General features: G+C 35.9%; 1 protein-coding gene across 2 annotated transcripts in view; it reads right to left on the bottom strand.

Annotated features, from left to right (window-relative positions):
- LOC137637877 (X-linked retinitis pigmentosa GTPase regulator-like) overlaps positions 1-16,229 on the bottom strand; it is a 49,703-nt gene that overhangs the window by 19,164 nt on the left and 14,310 nt on the right. For both annotated transcript variants that reach the window (XM_068369987.1, XM_068369986.1), the window contains exons 6-8: positions 8,886-9,032; positions 7,983-8,138; positions 2,655-2,813 (exon numbers count right to left, since the gene is read on the bottom strand). In XM_068369987.1, coding sequence (XP_068226088.1) covers positions 2,655-2,813; positions 7,983-8,138; positions 8,886-9,032 — 462 coding nt within the window. The remainder of the gene's footprint in view (positions 1-2,654; positions 2,814-7,982; positions 8,139-8,885; positions 9,033-16,229) is intronic.

Below are 16,229 nucleotides of genomic sequence, written 5' to 3' on the forward strand. Positions count from 1 at the left end.
GGATTCATCCACGTCTGATGAGGGGTCCAGGTGTGCAGCCTCATCATCAGAAACCTCATCACCAGAGTGTAGCGAAGTGAGAGGTAAGGTATGCTGAACAGCAGAATCTGCACGGGCTGGAGCAAAAACGCTTGTGGTTTCCTCCTCAAGTCTCTGTTGAGGGAACACCTGAGGCTCAGGTTGCAAAGGCTGGTCAAAAGCAGTAGCAGAAGATAGGCGCATGGGTGGAGGAGGCTGAGTCCTGGCATGAGTGGCTTGCCTCAAGGGTTGCGCTTGCTGTAAGGTGAGCGGATGCGCAGTAGCAAGTTCCTGAGGAACGAGTTGAGGTTCCTGAGGTGTGAGCTGCAAGAGTTGGGGTAGAGGCTGCGCAGAACGCATAACTTGTCTCGCGAGTTGAGGTTCCTGAGGCGCAAGGCTAAGGTGTTGAGGTCGCTGCAGCGAGAGCTGAGGTGTCTGCCTCATGGATGGGAGAGGTTGTTGTACCTCAAGAGAGTGTTGCCTCACTGGTGGAACCGCAAGTGGAAGCGGAGGAAGTAAGGTATAAGCTTCCTGTTCCCATTGCTGAGGTTGCCTTAAGGAAGGCGGAGGTAGCTGCACACCACCGGAAACTGGAAACTCAGAACGTGGTAAGGTATCCTGAGGAGCCTCAACATCGTACGCCTGGCAGGCAGGACTGCGGTTAGGCGGAGCGATCGCAGGAGGAGGTGTAACCTTCTCAGCCTGACACTCACGCATCAAGACCGCAAGTTGTGACTGCATGGACTGCAGTAGAGTCAACTTGGGGTCGGCAGACACTAAGGTCTGCTGAGGCAAAGCCTTAACAGAAGAGATCTGTTGCGGCAGCACCTTACTCCTCTTAGGAGGAGTGCCTTCAACTGATGACTGCGGCGAGTCAGAGCTGATCCAATGACTGCAGCCAGGTTGTAGAGCTCTTGAGGTTTGGACTCTGCGTTTGAGAGGTCTTGAGACCTGAGTCCAACGTTTCCTCCCTGACAATTCTTCAGCAGACGAGCAAAAGACGGGCTCAATCGTCTGCGGGTGGGAGTGACGGTCTCTGGAAGACACGCCCGCAACCACCGAGGATACTTCTGTGCGCCGATCAAGGCCTGCCGAACCCTTTTGCCCTTCGACATTGCTTCTCCCCTGGGCTTGGGAGCTTGCAAGAGGTCCCGGACTGGGAGGACGACTGGCACGCACAGAAGTACCCTCACGCACCACACTGACACTGACACTAGCACTTGGCACTGCACTGACACTAGCACTCGTCACAGCACTGGCACTATCACCACCCACTGCACTCTTGACCTTAAGTTCCTTGACTTCGGCCATAAGAGACTTATGATCACTAACCACCGACTCCACTTTGTCACCTAAAGCCTGAATGGCACGCAAAACAACAGACATATCAGGTTGAGGGCAAATAGTAGGTTCGGGGGTAGCCACTACAGGGGGAGGAAAAGGTAGGGGATCATGAGGTGAGGAAAAAAGTGAAGAGCGAGAAGAACTTCTCCTAACTCTCTCTCTCTCTAACTTGGTTGAATACTTAAGAAATCGGACAAAATCAAGTTCCGAAAGTCCGGCGCATTCCTCACATCGATCTTCCAACTGACAGGGAGTTTCCCTACAGTCAGAACAAGCGGTGTGAGGATCTACCGAGGCCTTCGGAATACGCCTATTACAAGACCTACATCGTCTATGGGGTGGGGCTTGTGAAATGTCAGACATCTTGAATCAAAGAGTTAGCCAAGTGGGGATTCCAAATCAAGCAAAAAGATCGTTAACCATTAATCAGAACTAAATAATAGCTATCTAAGCTAATATAGAAGTTTTCCAGTAAAGCGACAGCCGAAATCTGAGAGAAATACTTCACCAAAAGCCGTGAAAATACTCCAAGATCATAAGCGTATCCCAGAACGTCTTGCCGGAAGCACGACAGAGGAAAAATTGAGGAGGTGTCAACAAGAAGTACTGTAGTACCTGGCCACAGGTGGCGCTGGTGAGTACACCCCCTTCTAGTATTGTGATAGCTGGCGTATCCCTCCCGTAGAATTCTGTCGGGCAACGGAGTTGACAGCTACATGATTATCGGGTAAGTTTAATATTGAAAAAAACAATATATGTAGAGTACATACATCCAACAATACAGTGGCTTCATAAAAAATGTGCGATATCATCTATAAAGCTGGATATACTTTAAAACTAATTATAGCTAATTATTCCCGGTGAAGTAATCTTAAATCCTTTCCATTGTAGTACATTCCATATGATTTATGAATGCATGCAGAAAATGTTGCTCGAACAATTATTTACGAGTAATCAGCGTAACGCCTAAGTATCATGATATTTATTGCCCTTAGATGTGAGATCACTTTAGAATTAAAATGCCCTTCAGCTTAGCTTTAATCTGCTTATCACTAAAGAACATTATATAGAAAATACCGTGTGAAAAATGTTGCTCAAATAATTATTTATGAGTAATCAGCATAACGCATAAGTATCATGATATCTATTGTCCTTAGATGTGAGATCACTTTAGAATTAAAATGCCCTTCAGATTAGCTTTAATCTGCTTATCACTAAAGAACATTACTGTACACAAAAAATACTGTGTGATTAAATAAAGAAATCTTAAGGTTAAACATTAGCCGACTCACCAGTAACAGCACAGGAATGATTATCACCAGTTGCAATAGACACAATGGCATGAGTACTTGTCTCCACTACCGGCTGCGGCGTCAGGCTCTCAAGCTCTGCTCCTCCTTGACCCAGCTGTCCACTAGTTCCGAGACCACACGAAAAGACACCACCACTCTCTAGAAATTTATCACCTAATTACTATTATTTCTTAGCCTTTCTATGTAGAATCCATGGTTCCTCAAAGGTGTTAAAAATTGAAAAGCCTAAGAAAAAGCCATTTTGGCATGATGATCGATTATACAATGGCAAACAAAAAAACTCAAAATTAGCTATACTTCTTAGCAAGCAAATACTCTAAATGGCATCATATACAGTAATCCCTCGTCATATCGCGATTAACTGTGCAAAGCGATTTATAAACATATTTTATGTAAATCTATATCTCAGACACCTCTTTATATTATGGATAACTGAGGGCCGATAAAGTTTTATAGTTTTCATGTTTTAATTACTCTTTGATTAAAAATTTTCCGTATTTGGCCTAAAATCAATAAAGTAAATTATTGTAATACCGTATACAGTATATTCGCGTAACTTACAATCTCACATATTGTGCGACCCCTAAACTTACATACCTTTATATGGTAAAATAAAAATGATAGTTTGAGTAACAATTCTTTTTTAGTATGGGATATAAAATCTTTCAGGTGTTTGTCTTAAATCAGATTATTTGAACAGTACAGCACAGTATTTTTAATCATCTTATAAACGTGAACACTGGAAAAGACATGTATTCGCTGTTTTCGTTTCATAAAACGATATTAATACAGTATGTCAAAATACTGTATATTTCAAATACAGATCTACTTTTAGACAATAGTAAATGGAAAAATAGTTTATTAAACGTTAATGAGTGTTCAGATTTTAAATTTTTTCTCTTACCGTACGTATATGTAAGGATGTGTCACAGTAAAAGAATGTTTTAGCTTTATATGTGTTTTACGAGTTTATGACGAATTAATAAGAGTAAGAGAATGGTTTACAAAAGCTTTAATTTACAAAAAAAATTAAAAAAAAATGAAATCTTTTAAAATTGATGGAATAAATATACAGTACTGTAGATATCTGCTTTGTTGTTTTGAAACTATTGCGGGAGGACCCTGTAATGTTACACACGCAATAACTGAGGGATTACTGTACAGCTTTGTATGGTATGAGAGTTTAGTTATAAACAATGTAGTAAAAAACTATACTTTAACTCAATAACACGATAAGACTGTAATATCAGTTATGGTGGAAAGAGAATAATATAATGAAGCATGCATAACCTTTATTTGAAAAATAGCACAAATATTGTTAAATGGAAGAAAATATTGTCCAGGTAATTTAGTTCAAAATGTAATATTCCTAATAAAGAAAAAGTTGCAGAACTCTTTCTAGTAAAGGCCAGTCTAAAATATCTAGCATGTTTATGAAACAGGTCACTCCACAAAGGAATGACATGAAATGAAGACCTATGTATGGTACACTACTATATCTAAAAAATGCTTAAACCAATTCTTATGCATTTCATAAGTAACCTAATGTTATTAAAAGCAAAGCCTGCAAGCAACTTAAAATCGCCTATCATTCACAGACTGGGAAGTCAACTAAAAGTTCTATGATATGAACCTAAAATACCACCAGTATTTGGTAATAAAATATGCAATGGAGAATTTAAAGGTATAAGGCTACTTATGAATGACACCAGTACTTGGTAATAAAACATGCAATGGAAAATTTAAAGGTATAAGGTTTAAAGGCCACTCATGAATGATAGAGGTAAGGGACAGTGGCAATACCCTAACTAGTAGGACAATGCCCTAGAGACTGACCAATACATATGATCAATACCAAAGCCCCTCTCCAGCCAAGCTAGGAACAGGGGTGGGGGAGGCAATGGCTGCTGATGACTCAGCAGGTAGACCTATAGGTTCCTCCAAACACCCAATCCTTAGCTCACATGAATAGTGAGGTTGTAGGCACTACAAGAAACTACTGAGCTCAAGTGGGTCTTGAATCCCGTTCGGCTGATCCCCAGGCAAGGACGTTTCCAATAAGCTACAATAATTTCTTGTTGAATGATATAGTCCAAATTAAGTAGTTGATGTCTCCACCAAACCTTTCATTTGTGGTCACTGTTAAACTTACAAATTCATTTATTGATTAATTTTATCTGACTGACTACTAAATAAGGTATTAGTACTGTATTAGCAATTGAGTGATAAATTGCACGAAGGCTTGGCAAAAGTAGCAAATTGATAATACTGTATTCTTAAACATGTTTCCAGACTATTTTCATACAAGGAACAAATATTTCTAACTAAATAGTCAAATGAATGGGTTAGCATTAAGACACGGTAAAGCATAGTTTTAGAAATCTCTTAGAGGAGATTTTGTTAAAGGTAGAGTTTTTTTATTTCTTTTAGTTTATAATTGTTATTTTAACCCTTTGAGCACCAACCACTCTACAAAATATTTGGAACTCATTCAACTCGAGACCTAGGCAATCTTTGGGGAAAATTTTACTTAACAAAAACACAATTAAAAATTAGAATTTACAATTTTTTTTTTATTGCATAGCTGAGTAAATTTCATTTCCATTGATATGAAATTTTACATATTTTGTTAATTAATCATAAGAAAGAATAATACAAGAAATAAGTGGATGAAAAATACAACCTGCAAGCCAAATGGAGTAGAAATAAACAAATGTAGAATATGTTAAATGATGCTCAAAGGTTTAATAAAAAGAATAAAGACTAACAAGCAGTTCTTTAATATTTAGTTTATGGAAGGTCTGTTTGTGAGTATATTTGTCACCTTAAAAGAAAATTTTTATAAATTATGTTCATGACATAATTTAATAATGTATTTAAACTTTTTACTAACTTAACTAAGCTAAAGGCACTATTTGTTCAAATAAAATTGGGTCTTACTAAAAAGACAAGCATATTGTACATAGCACTAGTTCATCGTAGCACATACTTCACATACTAAGATTCATTTAAACTTACCTCATCATGCCATTACAGAAATGTTTGACAAATAAGCTTAAATGGTTATGGTTTAACTCTTAAATACCACACGGCTAAGTTTCTTTACTGTCTATAGACCAGGATTCTTGACCCATTTGACATCGGGATGCGATAGTTGAGTATTAGTTAGTATTTCTGTGTTCATAATATAAACATAATTGTTTTGTTTAGAGGGTCAATATCTTCGGAAACACCCTATTTAAAATTTCTTCTTCTTATTATTATTATTATTATTATTATCATTATTATAATTAATATTATTACTTGCTAAGCTACAACCCTAGTTGGAAAAGCAGGATGCTACAAGCCCAAGGGCTCCAACAGGGAGAAGAGCCAAGTGAGAAAAGGAAATAAATAAACTACTAGAGAAGTAATTACCAATAAAGAAATATTTTAAGAACAGTAACAACAATAAAATAAACATTTCCTATATAAACTATAAAAACTTTAAAAAATCAAGAGGAAGAGAAATAAGATAGAACAGTATCCCGAGTGTACCCTCAAGCAAGAAATCTCTACACCAAGACAGTGGAAGACCATGGTACAGAGGCTATGGCACTACCCAAGACTAGAGAACAGTGGTTTGATTTTGGAGTGTCCTCCTAGAAGAGCTGCCTGGTATTTAAGTGTTAAGACACCATCACCAAATTTCAATTTCTGTATGTGAGTGAGCACATTTTAAGGAACCAACATAACATGCCTACAACAATCATTCGTTCCAAGATGTGGCACATACCTTATCCTGTGGGCAAACAGGTGCCGATGATCAACACACTGTGCAGGTGAAAGAAAAGTAAAAAGACGTTCCTGAATAACATAAAACAGAAATATCAAACAATTAATGCATCACACCAATGTTATCTCTTGCGCGGACAGTCTACGGGCAAAATGTTCCTTCTTGCGAGGAAAGTCTAACAGCTAAGTATTGAGTGTCCTTTTAAAAGCAAATCTTTATGATGATGAACATAGAGGTGCAATACATCAGATATAATCACTACTGAACACTGTATATTGGATCGTAGTACAGTAGATGCTATTTTAATTACATTAAAACAATTTAACATTTAGTAAATTACGGGTATTCAAGTACTGTACAATGTTTAGATTTTGTGCTGGGTTTAACTCTTTTATTGTGTTACTTTTTCTTTAAAAAAAAAAAAAAAAAAATGTGGAACCTCCATTACCAAGCTCTTGCCCTGCATGTTCAAGTTTGTGCGTATAATGATAAATCATTATAACTTCTTATCAGTTCTATTATCACAAATATTTCTCTAGCACATAATTCAACTCACCTTAAAATGATGGTACCAAAAATTTCGAATTAATGACTACTGTACATAATTATTGAAATACAGCATAAAAAAATGTGTAAAATTAAAAAATAACATGAATACAGTGCAATTGGTCTTCAAAAACTATACGGACATGAAGATGTACGACAAAACCAAGGAAACCAACGGTAGTTCCACATATAACAACTATACATTCTAACTTCAAACTTCTCTACTTCCGAACATTGATAACATTGAATGATGTTGCCTAAATGACTAGAAATCTCCCATCACCTTTGGAACTCATTTTAAATGATCATCTATCAGCCATACATATCACTTTATGAGAGAAACTATTGGCATATAACATTCCTCACAATTATTCAAATCACAATCCTGCCCCTGCCATGACGGAAAGATAACGCTCATGATCGCCGAACAATAAATCTCTTGAACTGCCCTTACAGGTATTTCTGGGCTCCGACTCGTGCCGCCCAGTGAAATGCTCCTTTAACATCATTTCTAAGGTAAAAACTAAGCAGTTTTTACCTTAGAAATTATGTTAAAGGAGCATTTCACTGGGCGGCACGGGTCTCTCGCCCAGAAATAGATTTTCCTTCGTCAAAATCCCTTTCATAGTACTTACAAAAGAAGACATCTACTGTAAATTATTAATCTGTATAAAATAACCTCAAATCACAATAAATCAATCTGGAGCGCGGGTCGACAATAATTTAAAGCACGCAAATGAGTGAATTAAAAAGACAAAATTTAATCAAATTATTCATCAAGAAGTTGCGACTAGATATTTATTGCCAAGATGGGATTTTCCGAGATTTAGCCTCATAAAGGGCTTGTCCAATCTCAAACGGACAAGCTTTAGTAAAATGATATTTGAATAGTGAATAAACAAAGGCAGGAATGGTTACGAATGAGAATTGTCCACCATAAAAATACATTGTGATGTCGGTGTTCCACACATTTGCAAAACACTAACCTGTTAAGAAGAGTGTATGTCCACTCCCAGCGGCAACATCAACAACTTTCTCTGGTATGCGAACCTCTTGAGGATGACGATGGAAAGGTTGATCTTTTTCTGATAGTCCGAGTCTTCCGTTGGCACTATCGCCCCATGCATAAGCCCGACCTGATTCTATAAAAGAATAGAATTATAGAATTTATAGTGATCAGTCTAGAATATATCTAAAGCAGTTTACTTTACATATTTTTTAAACACTTTTTGCTATTAATGCATAAAATAGGATCAATGTTAAGTAGAATGGAGAATAAACAAGTACAATACAGAAAAATCTTTTCAAATAATACTGAAATTTTACAAACTTCTATTGGTATCCCTCACTATTATAATCATTATTATTAACAATGAAAATGCAGGATACTGTAAGCCCAATAGTGAAAGTAACCCAGTATGGCAAAAGATTCATAAGTAAAGAGTTAACTAGAGAAATGAAAAATAAAACCAATGAGATGAAAGAATTAGAATCATGAAACAAGACCTTTGTAAGTCTGCTCAGTAAAAGCATAAAATTCCATCTAATTAAAAAATAAAATTCCTTTAATAATTAAAAAGTAAAAATAAACAGATATATAAATGTTTAAACCATAATTTAGATAACAAAACCTAGTAAAATTACTATGAAAAACCATTGCCCATTAAAATGTTACACACCTCTATATTGCCACAGGAACGTAGAGAGTAGAGGTCCCCTTTTTTGTTTTTGTTTCATTGTTGATGTCGGCTACCCCCCAAAATTGGGGGAAGTGCTTTGGTATATGTATGTATGTATGTATATTTAACTATGCAGATGAAAAATTATTAATAGGGTAATATTCTGAAATAAATAAATTGAAATTAAGACAATAATATACGACCACTCACCAGTTGCAACAACAGTGTGGTAGTATCCGCAGGCAAGGCTAACTACCGATTCTTTAAGCACAAGCAATTTTGGCGTCAGCTGTCTAATGACATCTAATCCAAGCTGACCCTCGCTATTTCCGCCCCAAATGTAGACATCACCATTCTCTGAAAGAGCCGTCGTACAATACAGAAGGGCCTCAACTTATTGAAATTTGACTTACAAACCTTTGCAGATACAAACACAAATCAAATTGAAAATAACATAGATAAGATAAAGAAATACTGTACTGTAATAAAACAATATTATACAATTTAATACAGTAAGCAAAACAACATTTGTAATAACCTAATATCTATTTCATACGAAATCTGACTACTGTCCTTGTTGACTTTTGTAGTTGGAAATCATAGGCATGGAATTCAGGTTAGGTCTACCCTAGGTCAAAATTTAACAAAATTGGACTTGCAAACAATTCTACTTACAAACAGCTTCTTGGAACCAATTAAGTTTCTAAGTTGAGGACCTGTAGCGAGTAATTAGTGCTACTTAAGTACTAGACAGTAAAGGTTTCATGAAAAGCTTCTTTGTATTCAAGTAAAAAAAGCAGATCTCTTATTAACCCTTTTATCCCCAAAGGACGTACTGGTACGTTTCACAAAACTCATCCCCTTACCACCATGGACGTACCGGTACGTCCTTGCAAAAAAAACTTCTATTTACATTTATTTTTGCATATTTTTTATAATTGTTTGAGAAACTTCAGGCATTTTCCAAGAGAATGATACCAACCTGACCTCTCTATGAAAAAAATTAAGGCTGTTAGAGCAATTTAAAAAAAAATATTCTGCAAAATGTGCTGGGTTAAAAATAACCCCCTGGGGGTTAAGGGTTGGAAATTTCCAAATAGCCTGGGGGTTAAAGAGTTAATGGAGAGATATTTCAAGTACCCCAAAAATAGTAAGTTTTTATTGTTCCATAAATACGAACCATTCAAATCCATTCTTGCTAATAACTTTCTGGGTATATAGCATGATTGACAAAGGTTGTTTGGGCATTGCTTAGACAAGTAACTTCACCTGCAGTACCACATAGTCAATAACAGTCATGTAAAGGCCTAAAGTTTTTCAAAGCCAGGTCTTGACAGGGCTTCTTATGCCACTTTGCTAGAAACAAAATAACATTATCTTCTATCTTCAGCAATATGTCCCTCAGCATATTTATGATAATTTTTGGGGATGTGCTGTGTGGTCTCCAAAGACTTTCTTGTAAAACTCTAGAACAGGGTTCTTGTTAACCCTTTTACCCCAAGGCTATTTGGAAATTTCCAACCCTTAACCCCCAGGGGTTATTTTTTTTCAAGCATATTTTGCAGTATATTTTTTTAAATTGCTCTAACAGCCTTAATTTTGGTCATAGAGAGGTCAGGTTGGTCTCATTCTCTTGGAAAATGCCTGAAGTTTCTCAAAAAATTATCAAAAATATGAAAAAAAAAGTGTAAATAGCAGTTTTTTGCAAGGACGTACCGGTACGTCCATGGGGGTAAGGGGATGAGTTTTGTGAAACGTACCAGTACGTCCTTTGGGGGTAAAAGGGTTAATGGATAAGGTAGTTGTTGGCCAGGGGACCAGCCACCCGTTGAGATAATACCGCTAGTGTGTTACTGGATCCTTTGACTGACCAAACGGTACTCATTGGATCCCTCTCTCTGGTTACGGCATAGGATACACACATGGAGCATGAAGCCTAAATATCTTCCTTGCCCAGTAAGGTTTTTTTTTTTAATACTGTAGTACAGTACATGTCTTGATTCTGGAGTACAAGATGTCTAGGTTCTGAAGAACTGTAAAATATGTCTGGATTCTGGAGTACAGTACATCTAGATTCTAAAGAACTGTACAATATGGCTGGATTCTGAAGTAAGTATAGTAAAATATGTCTTGATTCTGGAGTACAAGATGTCTAGGTTCTGAAGAACTGTACAATATGTCTGGATTCTTAAGTACTGTATAGTACAATATGTCTGGATTCTGGAGTACAGTACGTCTAGATTCTAAAGAACTGTACAATATGGCTGGATTCTGAAGTACAGTATAGTAAAATATGTCTGGATTTTGGAGTACAGTATGTCTGGATTTTGAAGAACTGTAAAATATGGCTGGATTCTGAAGTATAGTACAATTTGTATTCTGAAGAACTGTACAATATGGCTGGATTCTAAAGTGCCGTATAGTAAAATATGTCTGGATTCTGGAGTACAGTATGTCTGGATTCTGAAGAACTGTACAATATGGCTAGATTCTGAAGTATAGTACAGTATGTATTCTGAAGAACTGTATAATATGGCTGGATTATGAAGTACAGTATAGTAAAATATGTCTGGATTGTGTAGTAAAGTATGTCTGGATCCTGAAGAACTGTACAATATGTTTGGATTCTGGAGTACAGAACAGTATGTCTGGATTCTGGAGTACAGAACAGTATGTCTGGATTCTGGAGTACAGTACAGTATGTCTGGATTCTGGAGTACAGTACAGTATGTCCGGATTCTGAAGAGCAGTACTGTATATCTGGATTCTGAAGTACAGTAAAGTATGTCTAGAGACCTGTTAGCTGGATTCTGAAGTACAGTAAAGTATGTCTAGAGACCTGTAAGCTGGATTCTGAAGTACAGTAAAGTATGTCTAGAGACCTGTTAGCTGAAAGATTTCAGGGAGATTTTTATAAATCCTAAGCATATTGTACCTGAAACCCCATCTAAATCTGAAAATCACTTCAGTACTCCACAGTCTAATGTTTTAGAACTTCGCGTATAACAAAGTAATGTGAATGCAGTGAATCAATAACTCTGGAAATTTTTTACCAAGTCGAGTGACGAAACTCTTCCTAGGAAAGATGTAACTGGAGCACATGAACTTGTCTACCAAGGGAATTTGGTTGAGGGGAATGACTATGAGGCAGATATCAAAGACAGATTCTTTTGTATCTTAGGCAAGACAACTCATAAATACTTTAATTTGATGCATGGAAAATATATTCCAAAATCTTATCTCACAAATCTGGTACCAAACTTCTTGTAAATATGGTCCTTCAATGAAATTATCAAATCATCTCAGTTTGCACAACAAAAGAATGTCTTCAGCACCTTAACTTTAAAAAAAAAAAATTACAAAAAAAAATAAAGATAAAAACAAAACAGAACAAACAATACATCAACGAAATACCAACAATAGTGGCAGAACGATAGCATGAAGTGCTGAATGGAAGTCAAAAACATATGAATAATATAAGTGATACTGGCAAACAATTAATCTGAGCCCTCTCTTCAACATACCAATCCTGCCTTCCATCCCATCACCCCTTTTGAGAGCCACTGACTTCTAAGTTATATAACCAATCAATTCATCTCTTTGTATTAAGTGTCTTTCTGTTTACCAACTGACACCAATGTCCACAATGCTTGTCACTATTGTTTAATGTTCTACTAAAGCTATCTGCTGTATATATACCAAGAGCATTACTCACATTCCTCAGTCATTTAATCACCTAATGTAAGACAGAGAGAGAGAGACACACACACACTCGCTCTCTCTCTCTCTCTCTCTCTCTCTCTCTCTCTCTCTCTCTCTCTCTCTCTCTCTCTCTCTCTCTCTCTCTCTCTCTCTCTCTCTCTCTCTCTCTCTCTCATGATTTACTATTATATTATTATTATTATTATTAGTATTATTATTATTATTATTATTATTATTATTATTATTATTATTATTAATAACAATATTAATATCAATATATACTATTGATATGATAAAAAACCAGTTTCAACCATAGTTAGAAAAGTAGAATGCTAAAAGCCCTAGGATTCAAATAGAGGCCTAATATGGATAAAAAGAAAAAGGTAAAGAAGAAATCGTAAACAATAAATAACAACAAAAGACAAATGAAATAAATAAAGTTAAAAAGGACACAAAGGATTCATCATCTACTTTTCACTTACTGTCAAAACTGTAAAGTACATCATTTAAACTAACCGAAACTAATAACTGATGGGCGACACTAAACTAAAATTAAAGCCACGAACAGGAGTGTCTTCCGATTTGAACAAAATAATAATTATTTATATAATGTAGAATCCTCTGCCTTCTTTTATGATTCCAAAAACACATTAAGTGGTTCTGATATGTGTTTGTTATTCTTATATTCATCTTCCTTAATTTGGTACCATAAAAACATTACACAACTCTGTTTTTAAAGTCTTTTATCTTTGAATAGGAGTCTATTTGTTTATCCTTTTATATCAACAAGTAAATTACTATACATATCATGATTTAGACAGCAATGCCCATCTGCTACTTCACCATGCAGCTTTCTTCTTATTTACTTCATGGAATGCCAAACAATTCATAAACTCTCTTACAATCAAATGGTAAATTCAACACATACCTCATGATAAAATGTTATCCTCTTAACCTCAGTTATGAATAAACAACATGGTACATCCCCAAGCAAACAATCAGGCAACATGAAAACTTTAAACGTGTCAATGTCAATGTCCGCTCACTGTCTCTCACGCACAGACACTAACGTCAGTGGAATGTATCTAACAGGTGAGACGCTCCCGATACCCAAGGAGTCAGGCAACAGCCACCCACCTCCCTCCACCACTGCCCACCCAATAGCTCTATATCCCCACAGGTCTCTTAGAGTCCTGCAGGAAGGGAGGAAGGGCTACCACTCGTCATGCAACATCACGTCAATACTGTACCACCCTCTGTACATAAGGAAAATCAATTGCTGGATTGGTTATTGGGGCAATAAAAGATGATATAAACACATGCTTAACTGCTGACAGTATTGATAAAAATATCTAAATCCTCAAATCTGAGAATCTAAAACTTGGCTGCAACTGCATTAGCCATAGAAGCAAAAAATGCATTACGTATATACTTTAATACAATGATAATCAAAACTAAATATTCAAATAAGTATGTATACTTGCCATATCAAATAATCAAAATAATAAAAGTGAAATTGAATTCCAATTATTTATAAGATCTAACTAATAAGCAAGTCCAACAAAAATTCATACCTGATTATTCAAATTAGGATTAAACAGCTTCTATATAGATCCAACAATATCAATGCTTGACCTCTAAATTCTTGAGTAAAAATTATTAATAGTTTAACGTTAATCAATGCCTGACCTTGCAAATTTTACATGAATAACTTTCAAACAATTGGCCCTCAAAATAACATCCTGACATTAATTGCAAGTTTGGTCTGACAAATCAACACTTGAACATGCAAGTCTTGCATAAAGAATTTAATATACAGTAGTTGGTCCAATTAAAATTAATACAGCACTGTATCGGACCTTTTAATGCTAACTTGAGTAGCTTTTGCTGAGTTGGTTCTGCAATAATCCATATTTGACTTAACAGATCTGGCATGAACAAATTTCATATGGGTAGATCAAAAGTGTCAACACTGGTTTCCAATACTACACTCTTTAAACTACTAAAGTGCACCTCTACGGACCCTTAATTTCATTTGAAATCATGTACTACATACTTGTAATTTCCTCAAGAGTTCAATGAAATGCATTAGTCTCTTCAAACTTTTGATCAAAAATTCACTTAACAATTTTGACTAAACAAACATACCAAGGAGATCACAATGAAATCACCAATCCACTACTACACAATCCAATTCCTGGCATCATATTCACAGCAAAATAAAAATATATAATTTTCTCTAGTTGTCTTCCAGGAATAGATTGTCAATGGACATCTTCATCATTCGGTAGTAAGGCTAAGAGTAAAGTGAAATATACTATTGAACTGTACAGTATAGTACAGTACTTAATTTCAATGCAACTGTTGATTTGCTTAAGTATCCATGACGAATAAGTACAGTATTAATTTCTGTTTAAAATTAATCATTATATTATAAAGCAGTGATAAAAAAACACAGATATTGTAATGTAATATTAAAAAAAGACAATAATAAAATAATAAGAGCTTAATGAAATCATGAAAGGCAAAACTTTAACTAAAATCCAACGGAAAAAACTAAAACGTTCATTGCTAGTAACTACAAAAATCATAACTATATTTGATTTGACTATCTAAATATCCTATTTTTGTGAACCAATCCAGTTGATATGAAGAAGAGAAGAAATATATGGCTGTAAGCCCCAAAAAAAATTTCCTTTGATACAAAATCCATTCCGTAACTACTGGTCCACTAAAGGTTATTTACCCCCAGACGTTCACTCTGCCCGAGCTGAGAGGGCCCCTCTCTGCAGCATTCGCTAATTTACCTCAAGAATTTCATGAAGTATGGATCTACGATGGCTGAGCTGAATGCCTTTCTGTTGATTAACCCTTTTACCCCCAGGCTCTTTGGAAATTTCCAACCCTTAACCCCCAAGGGGTTATTTTTTTCCCAGCACATTTTGCAGTATATTTTTTTTAAATTCCTCTAACAGCCTTAATTTTTGTCATAGAGAGGTCAGGTTGGTCTCATTCTCTTGGAAAACGCCTGAATTTTTTCAAAAAATTATCAAAAATATGAAAACAAAAATTTTTATAGCATTTTTATGCAAGGACGTACCGGTACGTCCATGGGGGTAAAGGGATGGGTTTTGTGAAACGTACCAGTACGTCCTTTGGGGGTAAAAGGGTTAACATTAGCATTCCTAATGCAACATACCGCTTCTAAAAACTAGACCGATAACCATTAACAAACATTCCTTGCTGTGATGATAATAACAGCTATAAAATATATTGACATAAATGCCATTTTACTTTCTGTTATCAAATGTGTAATTGAGGAAAGAAAAGGCGCTTGGACAAGAAATAATGATAAAATCATAATGCAAGAATAATGATACTGGAATCAAAGGATAAAAAGAGTACTTATAAAACAAAAAGAAAAAAAAAGTGACATAAAAGAAGCCATCATTACCTGTCCTTATCTCCATACCAGAAACTCGGAATAATGACCCTTAACACGATACTGAGAGAGAGAGAGAGAGAGAGAGAGAGAGAGAGAGAGAGAGAGAGAGAGAGAGAGAGAGAGACCCCACCCCCTTTGCAGCACACCCTCTAATTACAGGGAGGAATTGAGACTGAAAATCAATAGCTTACTGGCATTCCCCACTCACACTCTCCTTCCCAATTCTCACCTGAGCTACCTGTTAACAATTTCCACACCCAGACTTCTCTCCTGGTCACACCAGTCCTTTTAAAAAAATACTTCCCCAAAATATTTTAGCTGTTTATTTTTCAATTCTTGAATTGGTATGGTCTTCACTCACATATTTAAGAGTATACTTTTAAGTATTTTTAGAAACATATCAATTT

This window comes from Palaemon carinicauda, chromosome 3, assembly GCF_036898095.1.
Source record: "Palaemon carinicauda isolate YSFRI2023 chromosome 3, ASM3689809v2, whole genome shotgun sequence".
Lineage (NCBI taxonomy): Eukaryota > Metazoa > Arthropoda > Malacostraca > Decapoda > Palaemonidae > Palaemon > Palaemon carinicauda.